The sequence below is a fragment of the Ranitomeya variabilis genome, chromosome 2 (assembly GCF_051348905.1).
Source record: "Ranitomeya variabilis isolate aRanVar5 chromosome 2, aRanVar5.hap1, whole genome shotgun sequence".
In the NCBI taxonomy this organism is placed as follows: Eukaryota; Metazoa; Chordata; class Amphibia; order Anura; family Dendrobatidae; genus Ranitomeya; species Ranitomeya variabilis.
The window spans coordinates 113,824,201-113,845,754 of NC_135233.1; the positions used below are offsets into that span (position 1 = coordinate 113,824,201).

A 21,554-nucleotide genomic window follows, 5' to 3' on the forward strand; every position below is an offset into this window, starting at 1 on the left:
GCGCTGTCTGCTGTCACCACATACTCACCTCCCTCCAGCGCCTCTTCTCCTCTCACTTCCGGTTCACTCTTGGGCTCAGTGAAGTGAATATTCATAAGCCTAATGAGCGGCATCGGAAGTGAGAGGAACTGTCAGCGCTGGACTGAGGTGAATATGAAATTCTTTATTTTTAGGCTTTTCACTTTCCTCCGTGGTCCGTGCACATGGAAGTCACAGACCCTTATCTGCACCAACCCCTGCAAAACATAGGATCCAAATGAACAGGCAAAAAAGGGAGTGTGAAGCCAGCCTAACCTGAAGACAGCTCAGAGTCCGAATCCGGTTGAAGGACTATGTCTTCTCCATCTGAGTCAGAAGGGTTTGTGTTGCTCAGAATCAGTTCCAATGCCTTTTCAATGGTGTGCCTTCTCTCCATTTTCTTTCCTGTGAACAAAATAGGTTTCTCCCCCACAGCACATAAAGCTGCATGCAAATTTGCTAATGCAATGCAGCTGGGGGGGTGGGCAGACACTCAGGAGCAGCTCACATTCTCACAAACAACCCCCACACTCAGGAATAGCTTGCATTCTTCTGTTTACACACTCTTATCTTAGATAATCCCCCCTGCAGATTCCTCAGGCAAGAGCACATTTAGGGTATGTGCACACGTCCGGATTTCTTGCAGAAATTTCCTGAAGAAAACTGGCAATTTTCTGCAAGAAATCCGCGTTTTTTTTCCGGTTTTTTCGCGTTTTTTTAGCATTCTGCAAGCGTAATTAGCTTGCAGAATGCTAAAGTTTTCCAAGCGATCTATAGCATCGCTTGGAAAACTGACTGACAGGTTGGTCACACTTGTCAAACATAGTGTTTGACAAGTGTGACCATCTTTTTACTATAGATGCAGCCTATAGTAAAAGATATAATGTTTAAAAAAAATGGTTATACTCACCTGCAGGCGTCCGTTCCTATAAATGCAGGTGTGGTTCAGGACCTTCCATGACGTCGCGGTCACGTGAGCGGACACATGACCGGTCTCGACCAATCACAAGACCGTGACGTCATCGCAGGTCCTTCACCGCACACCAGCTATAGAAACTGAAGCGGCAGCATGCAGCTGAGAGGCGGGAAGACATCGAAAGTGAGTATATGACTATTTTTTATTTTAATTCTCTTTTTTTGACCAATTATATGTTGCCCAGTCCGTGGAGGAGAGTCTCCTCTCCTCCACCCTGGGTACCAACCGCACATAATCTGCTTACTTCCCGCATGGTGTGCACAGCCCCGTGCGGGAAGTAAGCAGATCAATGCATGCCTAGGTGTGCAGAATCCCCTGCAATTCCGCATTTTAATGAACATGTTGCTTTTTTTTCCGCGATGCGATTTTTTTGCGGAAAAAAAGGCTACATTTGCACAAAAAATGCGGAATACACTGAAAATAATGGGAGGCATATGTTAGCGTTTTTTTCACATTTTTATCACGTTTTTATAGCGAAAAAACGTGAAAAATACTGAACGTGTGCACATGGCCTTACAAATAAAAGGATGCTAATTAAGGTGTCAATATGGACTGAGGGTAATTTGACCCTCTCTCAAGACTTCAGGGGGGATCTTGAATGTCATGATCTCCATGGCCAGAGAACTAGCATAAGCCTATATAGGAACAAGCTCTTGGAAGATGGTAACTGTACTGACCATGAACTAAACCTTACCGCACAACTAGAAGTAGCCAGGTAGCATGTCCTACTTTTTATCCCTATATGCCCAGCGCCGGCCGGAGAACTAAATAATGCTAGCAGAGGGAAATATAAGACCTGACTCACCTCTAGAGAAATGCCCAAAAAGGAGACAGAGGCCCCCCACATATATTGGCGGTGATTTTAGATGAAATAACAAACGCAGCAGGAAAATAGTTTTAGCAAATTTGAGGTCCGCTTTCTAGATAGCAGAAGACAGAAAGCACACTTTCATGGTCAGTAGAAAACCCTAACAAAACACCATCCAGAAATTACTTTAGGACTCTGGCATTAACTCATAATACCAGAGTGGCAATTCCTGATCAACAAGAGCTTTCCAGACACAGTAACGAAACTGCAGCTGTGAACTGGAACCAAAAAACAAAAACAAACAAGGACGAAAGTCCAACTTATCTAGTAGATGTCTGGGAGCAGGAACAAGCACAGAGAGGCTTCTGATAACATTGTTGACCGGCAAGCAACTAACAGAGAAGCCAGGTTATATAGCGACACCCAGATCTGATGAGAACAGGTGAACAGGAAAGATGATGACACAAGTTCAATTCCACCAGTAGCCACCGGGGGAGCCCAGAATCCAAATTCACAACAGTACCCCCCCCTCAAGGAGGGGGCACCGAACCCTCACCAGAACCACCAGGGCGATCAGGATGGGCCCTATGAAAGGCACGAACCAGATCGGAGGCATGAACATCAGATGCAGTGACCCAAGAATTATCCTCCTGGCCGTATCCCTTCCACTTGACCAGATACTGGAGTCTCCGTCTGGAAACACGGGAGTCTAGGATTTTCTCCACAACGTACTCCAACTCACCCTCAACCAACACCGGAGCAGGAGGCTCAACGGAAGGCACAACCGGTGCCTCATACCTGCGCAATAACGACCGATGAAAAACGTTATGAATAGAAAAGGATGCAGGGAGGTCTAAACGGAAGGAAACAGGGTTAAGAATCTCCAATATTTTATACGGACCGATGAACCGAGGCTTAAACTTAGGAGATGAGACCCTCATAGGGACAAAACGAGAAGACAACCACACCAAATCTCCAACACAAAGCCGAGGACCAACACGACGGTGACGGTTGGCAAAAAGCTGAGTCTTCTCCTGGGACAACTTCAAATTGTCCATCACCTGCCCCCAGATATGATGCAATCTCTCCATCACCGCATCCACTCCAGGACAATCCGAGGATTCCACCTGACCGGAGGAAAATCGAGGATGGAACCCCGAATTACAGAAAAACGGGGACACCAAGGTGGCAGAGCTGGCCCGATTATTGAGGGCGAACTCCGCCAATGGCAAAAAAGCAACCCAATCATCCTGGTCAGCAGACACAAAACACCTCAGATATGTCTCCAGGGTCTGATTAGTCCGCTCGGTCTGGCCATTAGTCTGAGGGTGGAAAGCAGACGAAAAAGACAAATCTATGCCCATCCTAGCACAGAATGCCCGCCAAAATCTAGACACAAATTGGGTTCCTCTGTCAGAAACGATATTCTCAGGAATACCATGCAAACGAACAACATTTTGAAAAAACAGGGGAACCAACTCGGAAGAAGAAGGCAATTTGGGCAGGGGAACCAAATGGACCATCTTAGAAAAACGGTCACACACCACCCAGATGACAGACATCTTCTGGGAAACAGGCAGATCTGAAATAAAATCCATCGAGATGTGCGTCCAAGGCCTCTTAGGAATAGGCAAGGGCAACAATAATCCACTAGCCCGAGAACAACAAGGCTTGGCCCGAGCACAAACGTCACAAGACTGCACAAAGCCTCGCACATCTCGTGACAGGGAAGGCCACCAGAAGGATCTTGCCACCAAATCCCTGGTACCAAAAATTCCAGGATGACCTGCCAATGCAGAAGAATGCACCTCAGAGATGACTCTACTGGTCCAATCATCAGGAACAAACAGCCTATCAGGCGGACAACGATCCGGTCTATCCGCCTGAAACTCCTGCAAGGCCCGCCGCAGGTCTGGAGAAACAGCTGACAAAATAACTCCATCCTTAAGGATACCTGTGGGCTCAGAGTTGCCGGGTGAATCAGGCTCAAAACTCCTAGAAAGGGCATCCGCCTTAACATTCTTAGAACCCGGTAGGTATGACACCACAAAATTAAACCGAGAAAAAAATAATGACCAGCGCGCCTGTCTAGGATTCAGGCGCCTGGCGGTCTCAAGATAAATCAAATTTTTGTGGTCAGTCAATACCACCACCTGATGTCTGGCCCCCTCAAGCCAATGGCGCCACTCCTCAAACGCCCACTTCATGGCCAAAAGCTCCCGATTCCCAACATCATAATTCCGCTCAGCGGGCGAAAATTTACGGGAAAAGAAGGCACAAGGCCTCATCACGGAGCAGTCAGAACTTTTCTGCGACAACACTGCCCCAGCTCCGATCTCAGAAGCGTCGACCTCAACCTGAAAAGGAAGAGCCACATCAGGCTGACGCAACACAGGGGCAGAAGAAAAACGGCGCTTAAGCTCCTGAAAGGCCTCCACAGCATCAGGGGACCAATTAGCAACATCAGCACCCTGTCTAGTCAAATCGGTCAATGGCTTAACGACATCCGAAAAACCAGAAATAAATCGACGATAAAAGTTGGCAAAGCCCAAAAATTTCTGAAGACTTTTAAGAGAAGAGGGCTGCGTCCAATCACAAATAGCTTGAACCTTGACAGGATCCATCTCAATGGAAGAGGGAGAAAAAATATATCCCAAAAAGGAAATTCTCTGAACCCCAAATACGCACTTAGAACCCTTGACACACAGAGAATTAGACCGCAAAACCTGAAAAACCCTCTTGACTTGCTGGACATGAGAGTCCCAGTCATCCGAAAAAATCAGAATATCATCCAGATACACTATCATAAATTTATCCAAAAAATCGCGGAAAATATCATGCATAAAGGACTGGAAGACTGAAGGGGCATTAGAAAGACCAAAAGGCATCACCAAATACTCAAAGTGGCCCTCGGGCGTATTAAATGCGGTTTTCCACTCATCCCCCTGCCTGATCCGCACCAAATTATACGCCCCACGGAGATCAATCTTAGAGAACCACTTGGCCCCCTTTATGCGAGCAAACAAATCAGTCAGCAACGGCAATGGGTATTGATATTTAACCGTGATTTTATTCAAAAGCCGATAATCAATACATTGTCTCAAAGAGCCGTCTTTTTTTGACACAAAGAAAAAGCCGGCTCCTAAGGGAGATGACGATGGACGAATATGTCCCTTTTCCAAGGACTCCTTTATATATTCTCGCATAGCAGCATGTTCAGGCACAGACAGATTAAATAAACGACCCTTTGGGTATTTACTACCCGGAATTAAATCTATAGCACAATCGCACTCACGGTGCGGAGGTAGTGAACCCAGCTTGGGTTCTTCAAAGACGTCACGATAATCAGACAGGAACTCAGGGATTTCAGAGGGAATAGATGATGAAATGGAAACCAAAGGTACGTCCCCATGAGTCCCCCTACATCCCCAGCTCAACACAGACATAGCTCTCCAGTCAAGGACTGGGTTGTGAGACTGCAGCCATGGCAATCCTAGCACCAAATCATCATGTAGATTATACAGCACCAGAAAACGAATAGTCTCCTGGTGATCCGGATTAATACGCATAGTTACTTGTGTCCAGTATTGTGGTTTATTATTAGCCAATGGGGTGGAGTCAATCCCCTTCAGAGGAATAAGAGTCTCCAAAGGCTCTAAATCATACCCACAACGATTGGCAAAGGACCAATCCATAAGACTCAAAGCGGCGCCAGAGTCGATATAGGCGTCCGTGGTAATAGATGACAAAGAGCAAATCAGGGTCACAGACAAAATAAATTTAGACTGTAAAGTGCCAATGGAAACGGATTTATCAAGCTTTTTAGTACGCTTAGAGCATGCTGATATAACATGAGTAGAATCCCCACAATAGAAACACAACCCATTTTTCCGTCTAAAATTCTGCCGCTCGCTTCTGGACAGAATTCTATCACACTGCATGCTTTCTGGCGTCTTCTCAGTGGACACCGCCAGATGGTGCACTGGTTTGCGCTCCCGCAGACGCCTATCGATCTGAATGGCCATTGTCATGGACTCATTCAGACCCGCAGGCACAGGGAACCCCACCATAACATCCTTAATGGCATCAGAGAGACCCTCTCTGAAAGTAGCCGCCAAGGCACACTCATTCCACTGAGTAAGCACAGACCATTTACGGAATCTTTGGCAGTAAATTTCAGCTTCATCTTGCCCCTGCGATAGGGACATCAAAGTTTTTTCTGCCTGAAGTTCCAAATGAGGTTCCTCATAGAGCAACCCCAAGGCCAGAAAAAACGCATCCACATTGCGCAACGCAGGATCCCCTGGTGCCAATGAAAAAGCCCAGTCTTGAGGGTCGCCGCGGAGCAAGGAAATCACAATCCCAACCTGCTGTGCAGGGTCTCCAGCAGAACGAGATTTCAGGGACAAAAATAACTTGCAATTATTTCTAAAATTCTGAAAGCCAGATCTATTCCCTGAGAAGAATTCCGGCAAAGGAATTCTCGGCTCTGATACCGGAGCATGAACAACAAAATCTTGCAAACTTTGTACTTTCGTGGCGAGATTATTCAAACCTGCAGTTACACTCTGAAGATCCATTATAGACAGGTGCACACAGAGCCATTCAAAGATTAGAAGGAGAGAGAAAAAAAAGAAAGACTGCAGCATAGACAGACTGGCAAGTGATCCAATTAAGAGCACAAAAAAAAAAAAAAAAAAAAACTCTCAGCAGACTTCTTATTTCTCTCCTTTCTCAGCCAAGGATTTTAACCCTTTAGTGGGCCGGTCAAACTGTCATGATCTCCATGGCCAGAGAACTAGCATAAGCCTATATAGGAACAAGCTCTTGGAAGATGGTAACTGTACTGACCATGAACTAAACCTTACCGCACAACTAGAAGTAGCCAGGTAGCATGTCCTACTTTTTATCCCTATATGCCCAGCGCCGGCCGGAGAACTAAATAATGCTAGCAGAGGGAAATATAAGACCTGACTCACCTCTAGAGAAATGCCCAAAAAGGAGACAGAGGCCCCCCACATATATTGGCGGTGATTTTAGATGAAATAACAAACGCAGCAGGAAAATAGTTTTAGCAAATTTGAGGTCCGCTTTCTAGATAGCAGAAGACAGAAAGCACACTTTCATGGTCAGTAGAAAACCCTAACAAAACACCATCCAGAAATTACTTTAGGACTCTGGCATTAACTCATAATACCAGAGTGGCAATTCCTGATCAACAAGAGCTTTCCAGACACAGTAACGAAACTGCAGCTGTGAACTGGAACCAAAAAACAAAAACAAACAAGGACGAAAGTCCAACTTATCTAGTAGATGTCTGGGAGCAGGAACAAGCACAGAGAGGCTTCTGATAACATTGTTGACCGGCAAGCAACTAACAGAGAAGCCAGGTTATATAGCGACACCCAGATCTGATGAGAACAGGTGAACAGGAAAGATGATGACACAAGTTCAATTCCACCAGTAGCCACCGGGGGAGCCCAGAATCCAAATTCACAACACTTGAAATTCCCGGGACTTCTAGTGTTAAGCCTCGGTTTATTGGTCCTTATAGGATTTCTGAGATTATCAATCCGGTGTCTTTTCGTTTGGACCTTCCGGCCTCTTCTGCCATCCATAATGTTTTCCATAGATCTTTATTGCGGAAATATGTGGTGCCCAATGTTCCCTCTGTTGATCCTCCTGCTCCTGTGTTGGTTGATGGGGAGTTGGAGTATGTGGTTGAGAAGATTTTGGATTCTCGCTTTTCGAGGCGGAGGCTTCAGTACCTTGTCAAATGGAAGAGTTATGGCCAGGAGGATAATTCTTGGGTTTTTGCCTCTGATGTCCATGCTGCTGATTTGGTCCGTGCCTTTCATCTGGCTCGTCCTGATCGGCCTGGGGGCTCTGGTGAGGGTTTGGTGACCCCTCTTCAAGGGGGGTACTGTTGTGAATTCTGCTCTTGGGCTCCCTCCGGTGGTTGTTGGTGGTAGTGCAGTTGTTTTGGGGTTGTAATCCAGGGCAGGTGTTTCTGTTGATTTCAGCTCTACTAGGTATTTAGGTGTGCAGGATCCATGAGTCCTGGCCAGTTGTCCATTGTACTTGGAGGGATTGCATCTCTCTCTGGTTCCTCATGCCCTGCTGCCAATTCAGCTAAGATAAGTGTCTGGTTTTTTGTCTCTGTGCACAAATGCAGTGTGCTTTGCAATTCAGTGCAATTCATTGTGTTTTTGTCCAGCTTAGACTTTGTTTGGATTTTTCAGTCATGCTGGATTCTCAGGAGATGCAGATACACTTTCTATGTCTTTAGTTAGATGTAGAATATTTGTATTATCTGCTGTGGATATTTTTAGGATTTTAATACTGACCGCTTAGAATTCTGTCCTATCCTTTTCTATTTAGCTAGAAGTGCCTCTTTTGCTAAATCCTGTTTTTCTGCCTGCGTGTGTCTTTCCTCTTATACTCACAGTCAATATTTGTGGGGGGCTGCCTATCCTTTGGGGTTCTGCTCTGAGGCAAGATAAAATTCCCATTTCCATCTATAGGGGTATTTAGTCCTCCGGCTGTGTCGAGGTGTCTAGGATGTGTTAGGTACATCCCACGGCTACTTCTAGTTGCGGTGTTAGTTTAGGGTTTGCGGTCAGTACAGGTCCACCTACTCCTGAGAAAGTCTCTCATGCGGCTCCAAGGTCACCAGATCATAACAGTAAGCCACCTCCCTGCAGGACCCGGAAGTAGCCCCGCGGCCATTTTGGATCCGGGGCCTGCAGGGAGGAGATGTTCGGTACAAGGTGAGCACATCGCCTTGTACTGATCGTCTCAGGGAAGCACGCAGGGAGCCCCCTCCCTGCGCGATGCTTCCCTGTACCACCGGAACACTGCGATCATGTTTGATCACAGTGTGTCGGGGGTTAATGTGTCGGGGCGGTCCGTGACCACTCCTGGCACATAGTGCCGGATGTCAGCTGCGATAGTCAGCTGACACCCGGCCGCGATTGGCCGCGCTCCCCCCATGAGCGCGGCCGATCGCATATGACGTACTACCCATCACTGGGAATTAAGTCCCAGGTCACCTTGACGGGATAGTACATCATATGGGATTAAGGGGTTAATGGTGCATATTAACTTTGAGATTTGAGGGTGTACATCTAACTTTCTCTTTTGTGCTGTCTAGAAAAGTTAATAAAATATAAAATCTTTTACACTGAACATTATATTTTCATCTACATTTGGCTGTTTGACCTACTTACAGAGTCCCTAGATCCTCTATTCTGACAGTGGTCAAACCCCAGGTCATTTCTCTTCTGGGACATAGACTCCAACCATGAAAGAGTAATGCTTCTTAGAAAATTTGTTTTTCAGACTTACACAGAAGAGTTTCCACTTGATTTGTATTTTAGAACATGCCTAGCAATACAGATCAAGTCTTTTCTTTTGTCATTTTAAAGCATTTTCCGCCCTCTTTTGAATGAACTTCCACGGCTTTCATAGAGCGGATCATCTAGAGAGCAGTTTGAATATTGTGAACAAAGCGTGTACAAAGCATTTTCTATTCTTGTTTAAAATGATTGTAATGAGTTCGGGCAGAGTCACCTTCATCTTTACTTCTGCAAATGGTTTTAAACTTTTACCATCTGTTGTTTCCAATCATTGTGCTCTGTAATGGTGATAAAAGATCTGTAGGTTTTTCTCCTCTTGTCTATTAAGGCAGTACTCACTATAATGTGCTCTGCGGGTTATTTGAAGAGTGGTGATTAGATCCTTCTCCACCTATTACAGTCTTGCCTTTTTCATCTGTAACACAATCTCGGAAGTCAATTACTGTATTATCGTCTATACTGTTGGTTCATCCTATTTTACTAGCTTTTGAGTACTGAAGAATAAAATGCAGAGTACTTTGTGTATTTTTTACAGTTAATACTAAGAATTCCTAATTTAAATGATTATTGGCAGTTAACTAATATATAATTCTGAAATGTAGACTATTTGAACCTATTTGTGATCCTCATAGTCGAATTTCCAATGGCATTCCTAATAATGCTTGTCTTCCATCCGGATCAGTGTTATCTGTAACATTAGAAAACTAGTATGTGTGAAGAAGAATGATATTGCATCATGATATTACATCACCTTCATTGAAAGTCACGTGACTTAGAATTTCCGAGGTCAATGCAAGACTATTATTTAACCCATATGGTAAATGTCATAAAACAAAAAAGGAAAACAAAAATCAAGATGCCAGATTTGCCTTTGCAAAATAAAAGTACTCATATGGCTAAGATAATTGAAAAATAATTGTGGTATGGCTCTTAGAACAAGAGGATGGAAACCCATGACAGGCATAATGTTCATTAAAATATTCATTTTGTGCTTCATCCTTATATTAGGCTTATCACATTTTCCTATATATAAGTACATTTTTTTAACAATTCAGGATCTCATCTCAATGAAAGTAAAAAAAAAAAACAGGTATATATTTTTACAAGATTGTGCACAACTCATTTTGAGGTGGGTACTTGCATCTTTCAGTTCCTTAGCTGCTGCATCTAAACTTCACTGTATGCACAATTTTCCTTGAGGTACCTTTGTAACGTCAAAACAAGATTTCCTAACATAATTAATAGATTTTCTTTATTTGAAGTGTGTGCGTTTGAGAAAATAGGTGAGAACAGGTGTGGATGAAAACAAAGTCTCTAGTCCTTCTCCCTACCATGGCCCTAAAATACCGATATGTGACATAGTTATCATTAGTACTTAATCAGAGGGCCTGATTAATCTAGACTGATGCTGTTCACACCGATTTTGATGAGGGGGCATGCTGGAGTCAGATGCTACTAATTTATGAAGAGGCATAAGCGTATGTGTCAGGACGATCGAACAAGTACACCTCTGTGTGCGCCTCGCCACAAAACATACTGCAGTTAGTCATGAATTTGACGAGTGGTGGTCTCCACGATCCTGTCCCACCTCAGCTCTGCTCATTTTGTCAGAGCTGGCAAAAACTGTTGTGAGAAAGACAAAAGTAGCAAACTTTTGTCGCAACTCCAAATTGTGCCTAAATTCGTGACTTTTCAAAGTTTTTACTCTAGCGTGGCGTGAAGGCTTTGATGCATCACGTCCCTAGGCTAGAGAATCTTAAAATGTGCCAGATTATACAAGTGGTTTATGCTGTTAGATAACTCTGTCTAATTTTAAGACTGTGTAGTCTATATTTGCAGCACCTATTATAAGGTTTACTTTGTTCCAAAAACGTGTACCAAAATTGTGGTACATTGTTTCACTTTACACTACACCCTTTTTGGGTAAACCATGTTCCTTTCAACAAGACAGCCCCCCCTTGTCAGACAAAGCACAACAAATATCTAAAATACATATTATATGGGGCAGCATGGTAGCCCAGTGGTTAGCATAGTAGCGTGGCAATGCTGGAGTCTTGGGTTCAGAAACCACCAGGGACAAGATTTGCATATTCTCCCCATTTTCACTCCAATACTGGTTCATTTATTTTCTTAATTGGAACCTGTCACGAGAAAAAATGCTACTAACCTCCAGATTTGGGGTTAATCTGCAGGTTAATAGCGTTCTAAAGCTGCCCGTACTTAGAGCTCTGCTGCCTGGAGAAAATGAACTATATTTCTCCCAGCAGCATTCGGTGATCAGTCACGGGGTGGTGCCTGCACGGGTTCGGTCACTGCTCTATGTATAAAGAGCAGCAGCTGTAACTGTGCACACATCACTGACAGCCAGCCGATTCTAATGCTGAGCCTTCTGTCAGTCAGTGCCAGGGGTGCGGTTACAGGGGTCCCCAACCTGTAGCTCGGGAGCCACATGTGGCTCACGGTCCCATGAACTGTGGCTCGCGGCTGTCTGCCAGCTTGGTGCATTAGCTCCAGATTTAGTAAACTGGTATGAAGAGCACATCTCAAAATGGTGAACTTTGTGAGTAGCCCTGAACAGAAGACCATATCTGGGTACACATCTACTGGTTTTGGGGGTTTAGATATAATTTAAGTATGGTACGCTGGAGACAGGATGATACTATCGGTCAGAGGAGGAGCTTGAAGCTGAATGTGACTGTGTTGGTTGGGAGTGCGTAATGGAAGAATGCTGAATGGGGGTTTGGTGGGAACCCCTGGATTTTGGTATACTGCTTCAGGGTGATTTGTTTAGAAAAGCTTTGGTTAGCATTATACCCATAATGGGTGCTTTGGTTGCCACTACTGTGAGGGGAGCAGGAGCGGGATGTGGCTCTTGACCCTCTTGCAGAGCAGAATGTGGCTCTCCAGGTCAGAAAGGTTGGGGACCACTGCTTTACACAAAGTGTTGACTGGACCAGCACCGGTCGCAGCTCTATGAATGAAACCCGAAAGCTGCTGGGAAGAATAATGAAAATTTCCTTCCGGCAGTGAGGCTCCAAGCACGGATGCTGAGCAGGCTCTGAATGCTATTAACATGAATCTTAACCCCATTTCTGCAAATTACTAGTGTGTTATTCACAGGACAGGTTTCCTTTAAATATGCCTCATAGTTTTTAGTGCCCCTATCCTGTGTGATGGAATATGAGAAATTTGCCATCTAAGAGTTGCAAATTGTGTCGCAAGTTTACATCTGTGCCCCCAAGATTGAATTTATATAAGCATAAAACATTGGTGCAATTTTTTTGCAACATTTTAATGCAAATGACTTTTCGTGCTAAAAAATCACAAAGCAGTCTCAGAGACAGAAATATAGAGTGTTTCTAGTTTTGAGCAGAATTCATGAAATGCATGCGGCATTATGTTGAATTTGCTGTAAAGAACAACAGTGGATATCACAAAATGAAAAAAGGTGAGTTAAAAAACACTTTGCAAATGATGAATTGGGCTTATCGTGTCTATAAGTGGCAAGCTGGTGGTTGTGATATGCAGCTTGTCAAAGGTTTTGTTTGTATTCTGCAATAATGTGTTGAATTTATGTCATAAGAAATTGGAGCCCTTAACAAATTTAGTGGAATGATAACACTGGACACCTTCTATGATTTCCATGTACCAAAATAAGTCGGAAAAACTTGGCTATTATTAGTGACACGGCTCTTTTAATTCCTGTAGGCAAAACATTTGCAAAAAATTGGTCTTCCAATATATTTTGGAAAAATTAGACTTCTAACGTGCTTTGTTATTGTAATGGTTTCTTTTATGTAAATTTAGAAAAACTATTATGTAGTCTATTGTTCCATTAACATAATTAAATTTGGCATCCTGATCAATTGAAGCCTGAATATCATCCAGTTCATTAATTACTAACTTCCGTCACATTGTGAATCAGTCTTCATAGACACTGAGCAGAAAATATATATTCGGTGAGAAATTTTCAGAAATTTGAAGCTCTATTTTTAAGTTAATTTGTTGTCAAATTAACATGGAAATACCCAGGTCGCAATAACTATGGTCCATGGTTGTGTGAATTATAAACCACTGAGTTGTGGACTACTGATTAGAATGCAGTATGCATTATCAAGCATAATGACTAAATTACACTGACTTGTCTGATTATTCATTTTGGATGTCGCTGGCTTGCATTTCTGTTTTTCTTACATCGTTTATTTTTACTGCTTTTAGGAAAATAAAAGCCATTAGGCAAATGTGACCTGCATTTTCCTCTACAACGGGAGCTACAGAAGCAAGGAAAACACACAAACTCAAAATATGGATGGTTTAATTGAACAGAACAGTGTGCTTATGCATAATAAAATCACGGAGGCCGGGAAAAGAAATGGCTTAATCAACACAAGAAATTTAATGGTGGAAAATAAGGAAGGAATGGTCTCGGTTTACCCAACTCCTCAATATCAGAGTCACATTGTTGGAAGTATTTCTTCTCAGACTGGCATGGACAACATAAAAAATGACCCAGTTCAACAACTCTTGGATCCTAACATGCTACAACAGACTGTGGAGTCTCACTATCGCCCCAATATCATTCTGTATTCTGAGAATGTCTTACGCTCTTGGGGCGAGAATGTCAGCACTGAGTGTTGTGAAACCACCTTTATTGAAGATAGATCACCAACCAAAGACAGTCTTGACTACCCAGATAGCAAGTTCATTGACCTATCGTCTGAAGATATCAAAATACATACTCTTTCCTATGATGTAGAAGAGGAGGAAGAATTCCAAGAGTTAGAGGTTAGTTGAACCATTTCAAACCAGATGAAAATTTTTATTAAAATTGATTCCACTAGGCTTTTCCGTTACATGCACTTGAATCAGCTGAGTTATTTGCTAATCAATAAGAAAAGAAAATAAGAGTTTACTTATTTTTTATTTACTTTTCATGACGACAGTGTTTTGGACTTTGATAACCAGGTAGACATTTTTAGGAATGCTGCATCTAACAATGATTTTGAAATATCTTACTGGTCTTATGTTGTCCTAGTATTTCCCTTATTCTTTTAAAGGGTTTTGTAAGAAAAAGGACCTCCAAATAGTTTACAGTTATTGAGGTTGTTTTCAGGTAGGGGGCTAAAAATATGTTTTTATGAAAAATAAGTCATCTTGTTGGCAATGCCAAACATGTGCCAACATATTTCACAACTCTGTACAGAGATTGTCTTCATTCATATCAGTCCCTGCCTAACAGTTTACTTTTTCCCTTTTTTAGAACCTCACACAAGGGTCTATTTTAACAGAAGCCAATTGACCATTTAGTAAATTTTTATAGTTTGGAAGGACATGCACACAAAACATTGGGAAAATATAGAAACTGCCAGCAGATGTTGTAAGCTGTTAGATTTCAACCCAGGACATGAGGTAGGTATATCAACATAGAGCCACCATGTTAGATTTTGCATCTAATGTGCTAAAAACAAAGACCTAAGGGATAACGTTTCACTTTGTCCAGAGTGACATGACAGGCCTGGCATGCCAGTGTAAAAAGGCTTATATGCCATGCAATTTAAAAACAAAGGAGCATTTAGATGTGCCCTGGGTAGAACAGACTTGATATATGTGTGTGCATGAAGACTATCCCAATTTCTGGCCATTATATTACTTGAATCCTGCATTTTTCATCAATTTTCTCTTCTGTGGGCTCTATTTTTCATTTTCATAGTTGTCTTTGAGCTAGTGGGTGGGGATTAGCTGCTATAATCTCACACATAAACAGTATATACAGAGAGATTCTTGCTCTTCTTTCTCTCTAGCACACAGAGAAGCAGCTGTAGCATGACCACTGTAAATCCAGCACTGGAGTCAAATTTGATAAACAATGTGGCACTATTGACCTAGGTCTGCCTGGTCTCTCAGTAGTCTCTGAGCTAGTGGGTGAAGATTATTTGCTATAATCTCTCACATGAAAAGTACATACAGAGAGATTTTTGCCCTTCTTTCTCTGAAGCAGCTGCAGCATGTGCACTGTGAATCCAGCACTGGAGTCAAATAAATTTGATTAAGGATGTGGCACTATTGACCTAGGTATGCCTGGTCCCTCAGAGTGCTGAGTACGCCTTACTTGTCCTCACCCTCCCCTCTCTGTAGAGTTCAATAAGCCCTGTAAATAGACACCTCAGTGATCTTCAGTCTATTTTCATCAAATCTAAATAGAATGCCAGTTTGAAGCTGTTTCTTAGACTGTATGATGAATTTAGAAGGCAAGGGGAGAGGAAGAAATGTCTCATGAGTGGAGAAATTAGCACTTTTTTTGATAAGTTATAAAACAATAATTATAATTACTTGTGCTACTGAATTATTGAAAGTTTGTTAAAATGACAGTGACCATGTAAATGTTTTACTTTCTTTTAAATTTTACATGAATTTATCTTACATTCTTCATGCATGTATTTGTTTTTGTTTTTTTATTATTGGTTTCACAATATTAAGTTTTTGCAATTGGCCATATATGCATACCACCAATTAGTAACAAACAAGGAAAATGCTTCTATGCCAGCTAATTGAATTACTTACGGCATACAGTTTAGATCAGCACACGTAAAATGGCCTTGTAGATGCACTTCTCCCATCAAACTTTTTATCCTCTTAATATATTGCAGTCATCATTATTATATAGCACTGTGTACTTACAATTGCTCATTTTGCCTGTCTATCCAGATAATTTTTCTCTTTTCTCTGCTCTATGCAGAAACAGTACATCTCTTGTCCCTGCATTTATCTTTCGCCTCTTCAACTCCTGACCAGGCTGCTCTCTCTTCCCTCTACCATTGACTTTTCAGTGACTCATGACTCACATAGGGAAATTGACCTCCTATTTTTACACATAGAGCTTAGCAGTATTCCGCCAGTGAGTTGTTAATCATGTGATGTCATAGACCTAATGGTAAAGAGAAGAATTAACTGGGTTGAAGGGCAAATTGAGCAATTGTAAGTTTACAGTTATATAAAATATGATGATTGCAAAATATTAAGAGGACATAAACATTGATGGGAGCAGTGCTTCTTTAAACTAGCTCTGATCAATTTTATACAGTCAATCGCTGCTTATTTTGAGCAGAAATCTTCGAATACGAATGAGCCTTAACTGACTTCTTCCCCCTGTGCCTCAACAAAACCTATTTTTTAATCAGGCTTAAAATCCTTGCCCAAAACAAAGTGATGTCTAACGATTTCTTCATAATTTGTCTAACTATATATACAGATGTAGCAATTGCTAAAGCAACCACCCTCATGTATGTTTTTAATATAGAAAGCGACTTTTTTAGTCGCACATAGCACAGACGCACCACTCCACTCTACTGATGGAATATGATGTAGTAGTTGAGCTGGCAGTTGTTATGCATGTAAAGAATATCTATCTAATTCTGTAGCACGATGTCCAAGACAGATACGCTGTATGGCATTAACATTGAGGCACATTGCCTTTGGCATTGGGACACATCTTTTAATCACTGAATTTAGTTTTTTAATTCAGTCTCATTACCACAGATGCATAAAATCCAGTCCCTTGCCATGCAGTCCGCCTTTACCATCTTTAGTGAAAAAATGAAATAGGATATCACCATTGTAACAAGTCAGGTCATAAAATTTGTTACCTCCAAAATATTCGCTGAATGCTGTGGCACATAGTTTATAAAAGTCACCAATGCTCTGCTGACTTAATAACTGCAGAGATCGCATCTTCCTCTGGCAATAACATCAACACAGAAACTGTGCACCGAGAGCTTCATGGCCTGGTTTTTCATAGCCAAAAAGCTTTAGGCAAGCCATACATCACCAAGCACAATGTCACAATTCAAAGTATCAAGGGGTGTTGAGCAAGCCCAATATTTATGGACATAACTGTTTATCACCCATGGTAATTCTGCTTCATGTCACCTGTCTTATCCATGGTTGTTTTTTTTTTTCTGTGCTATGCTGTGCATAAATATGTGATTCTTCAGAATTTCTTTTAGTCTTTGCCTGATGAAGAGACGTATGTAGTCTCGAAAGCTTGCAATTTGTTACCATCTTTTCAGTTAGCCATTAAAAGGTATCAATCACTGAGGACTCTCAATTCTAAATATTTTTAAATATACCAAGACATTTTGGACACTTGTATTCCTCTAAATTTGTGGAACACTTTCTATTCCTACATGACTGTTCCACTGGCATAAAGCAAGGTCCATAAAGAAATGTTAGACTGCGTTATGTGTTGAAAAACTTGTCTGGTGTACACAGATCCCTGATCTTAACTCCATTGGGATGAAATAGAACAGAGATTATAATCCAGGTCCTCATGTCGAGCATCAGTATCTCATTTAGCCTCTATCCCCTGATGACGCCAGGTCTCTGGTGAAACATGTCAGGGAGGCTTTAGCGCAATTTTTATATGCATTGGTCAGTTGTGTAGGGTGACTCTGAAGGGAATTAGGTAGCGGTTGCACCAAGATATCCCAATAAACCGTGCTACAGGGCAATGAATATGAGCAATGGGACAAGCACTGTGATCAGTAAGAGATAGGACATAATTGAAACGCTCGTTATACACACTGACCTTTGTTTGATTTTAAATTAATTATTTCTTAAGTGGTTAAATAAAAATAATTTTTTATGGTCTTTAGATGGGTTTTTTTGTGGCCTTAGGCAAATTGTAATTAGTCAACATCAGTATCTGACCCCATAAATATTCTTTTGGGGAAAAGGGCAAAAATTCCCACAGACACATTGCAGAATCTTGTAGAAAGCCTTCCCAGGAAAATTAAAGCTGTTATAGTTTCAAAGGAGGACCAATTCATGATGAAACCTATAGATTTTGAATGGGATGTCACAAAGCTTCCATAAGTGCATAGAGTAGGTGCCTCAATACTTTTGTGCATGTAATGTAAATATTTTTTAGGTAATAATGCATTCTTATAGTGATGGACATTACCCACATACAGTACAGACCAAAAGTTTGGACACATCTTCTCATTTAAAGATTTTTCTGTATTTTCATGACTATGAAAATTGTACATTCACACTGAAGGCATCAAAACTATGAATTAACACATGTGGAATTATATACTTAACAAAAAAGTATGAAACAACTGAAATTATGTCTTATATTCTAGGTTCTTCAAAGTAGCCACCTTTTGCTTTGATGACTGCTTTGCACACTCTTGGCATTCTCTTGATGAGCTTCATGAGGTAGTCACCGGGAATGGTCTTCCAACAATCTTGAAGGAGTTCCCAGAGACGCTAACCTCTTGTTGGCCCTTTTGCCTTCACTCTGCGGTCCAGCTCACCCCAAACCATCTCAATTGGGTTCAGGTCTGGTGACTGTGGAGGCCAGGTCATCTGGTTTAGCACCCCATCACTCTCCTTCTTGGTCAAATAAGCCCTTACACAGCCTGGATGTGTTTTTGGGGTCATTGTCCTGTTGAAAAATAAATGATGGTCCAACTAAACGCAAACTGGATGGAATAGCATGCTGCTGCAAGATGCTGTAGTAGCCATACTGGTTCAGTATGCCTTCAATTTTGAATAAATCCCCAACAGTGTCACCAGCAAAGCACCCCCACACCATCACACCTCCTCCTCCATGCTTCACGGTGGGAACCAGGCATGTAGAGTCCATCCGTTCACCTTTTCTGCGTCGCACAAAGACACGGTGGTTGGAACCAAAGATCTCAAATTTGGACTCATCAGATCAAAGCACAGATTTCCACTGGTCTAATGTCCATTCCTTGTGTTCTTTAGCCCAAACAAGTCTCTTCTGCTTGTTGCCTGTCCTTAGCAGTGGTTTCCTAGCAGCTATTTTACCATGAAGGCCTGCTGCACAAAGTCTCCTCTTAACAGTTGTTGTAGAGATGTGTCTGCTGCTAGAACTCTGTGTGGCATTGACCTGGTCTCTAATCTGAGCTGCTGTTAACCTGTGATTTCTGAGGCTGGTGACTCGGATAAACTTATCCTCAGAAGTAGAGGTGACTCTTGGTCTTCATTTCCTGGGGCAGTCCTCATGTGAGCGAGTTTCTTTGTAGCACTTGATGGTTTTTGCCACTGCACTTGGGGACACTTTCAAAGTTTTCCCAATTTTTCAGACTGACTGACCTTCATTTCTTAAAGTAATGATGGCCACTCGTTTTTCTTTACTTAGCTGCTTTTTTCTTGCCATAATACAAATTCTAACAGTTTATTCAGTAGGACTATCAGCTGTGTATCCACCAGACTTCTGCACAACACAACTGATAGTCCCAACCCCATTTATAAGGCAAGAAATCCCACTTATTAAACCTGACAGGGCACACCTGTGATTTGAAAACCATTCCCGGTGTCTACCTCTTGAAGCTCATCAAGAGAATGCCAAGAGTGTGCAAAGCAGTCATCAAAGCAAAAGGTGGCTACTTTGAAGAACCTAGAATATAAGACATAATTTCAGTTGTTTCACACTTTTTTGTTAAGTATATAATTCCACATGTGTTAATTCATAGTTTTGATTCCTTCAGTGTGAATGTACAATTTTCATAGTCATGAAAATACAGAAAAATATTTAAATGAGAAGGTGTGTCCAAACTTTTGGTCTGTACTGTACATTGCTTACTTTGAGAGTTATTGTGGTGAAATCATGTAACGGTTCACTGCTAACTAGAAAAGAAAAAATAATCATTAATTAACCAATTAATCACATAAACAGTAAAAAAAACCCGTAGCATAATGAAATGTCACTTTCAGTTCTCATCATTCACCGCTTATATTTTGTCACACTTGTTTAACTTTGGTAATTTAGAAAGTCTGACTCTCACAGCGGATTCATTTCTAGAATGGAATAAGCAATATTTTACATGCCAGGCATCTTAATAACCCTGGAAAATTGCAGATAGTCACCTTTACCTTTTTGTGTTATTTTGGTTTCTTTGCCAATGAGTTATTATTAGACTAGGTATATAAAAAAAGGTAGAGTCAGCTTACCAAGCATTCTGATGATTCCCCTAAATCAACCAATGCCTTACATGGATCTGGAGGAGTAGTCCAATTTACCACAATGAAAAAGAGAAAAAACCAGCAATAGGCGTGGGTGAACTAAAAAATAACTTTTATTCCATATTTAAAAAAAACATCCACGTATATCAATTGTTGGCACAAAGATACATACATATGAACAGATCTAGGTGATTCAATGTTAATCTTTATCAAGATCTTGGTAAAGATCTTGATAAAGAATGTCGTCGAAACCCATAGATCTGTTCACATGTAGTTTTGCGCCCGACAATTGATATACGTGGATGGTATTTTAAAATATGGAATAAAAGTTATTTCTTAGTTCACCTACGCCTACGTTTACACGCCCCACTTCAGATCGGGCTGGAAAATACTATTATGGAGACACTTTAAGAATTCTCACTAATTACAAATAAAGGTATTTGGTATTTTCTAGTGCTGTAATTTTATTTGCAGTGTTTGCTTTCAATATTTTGATGTTCAAAATCGAAATATATCCTATACATAAAATAAACTTAAAAAAAAAAAAAAAAAAAGATAGTGTTTAAAAGGGGTTTATAGACACGAGATTTAGAATTAAATAGTGCCATGTTAATATCATCGATAAATGCAATAGTACGTATGAAAATAAGAAACTTTATAATGTATCTTATCAGAGAAATCTGCCTCTTGGTCCTCCTGGACTGGTCCACTCATTTTCATATTCCTAAATTCTGTGGTAGAATCTGCATTCAGTGAACACAGATTGTTACATTACTGAGATAGGAGATAGCAATTGCTGGTAAAAGGTATCAAAGAAGTAGCTCCGGCGTGTGAGGATTCTCCGGTGCCGAGAGTAGGTGGTCATCTGACTGCAAGTATGTCATTTGCATACGCCTAGCCAAATTCTGACTAGACAAGACTTGCATTAGGCAAGGCTGTGTCCATCTAGTCAGTATGTGTCTGAAAGTCACGTACTTGTGGTCAGTGTCGTACTGAGGTGCCAGTAACCAAAACACCAGTGTCCCCCTTTTCAGCTACATGTAAGTGTTACATTATCCTCAATCACAAATTTCTATAACAATGAACTGGGTAGATTGTTACTTGAATAAGATGCTGCCTTTGTCTGTACAGAGTGACTCAAGTTTACCATACCTAGTACTGCTCATATAAGAAGTTGGCAGTCCCTCTTGCACAGGCGCCCTCCGGAGGATTCTCCTTTTCTCCTGTGAGCCAGTCCAAGCCTGCTTGTGGTAATGCGCCCGCAACTCCCGACGCCAACACCGGAGAATCTTCACAACTCCTATTGCGCAGGATTTAAGGGTTCACAAGACTGTAGCCACATAGAGTACCAGCAGACTTGTGGCCTAAGGCCGGAAACCCCTTTATGTCCCCCACCCACCAATAT

At 41.6% G+C, this 21,554-nt stretch overlaps 1 protein-coding gene across 4 annotated transcripts in view; it reads left to right on the plus strand.

Annotated features, from left to right (window-relative positions):
- The window catches only part of SYNDIG1 (synapse differentiation inducing 1), a 475,803-nt gene that overhangs the window by 251,367 nt on the left and 202,882 nt on the right, over positions 1-21,554 (plus strand). For all 4 annotated transcript variants that reach the window (XM_077282843.1, XM_077282842.1, XM_077282845.1 and 1 more), the window contains one exon: positions 13,379-13,945. In XM_077282843.1, coding sequence (XP_077138958.1) covers positions 13,466-13,945 — 480 coding nt within the window. In that variant the 5' untranslated portion in view covers positions 13,379-13,465. The remainder of the gene's footprint in view (positions 1-13,378; positions 13,946-21,554) is intronic.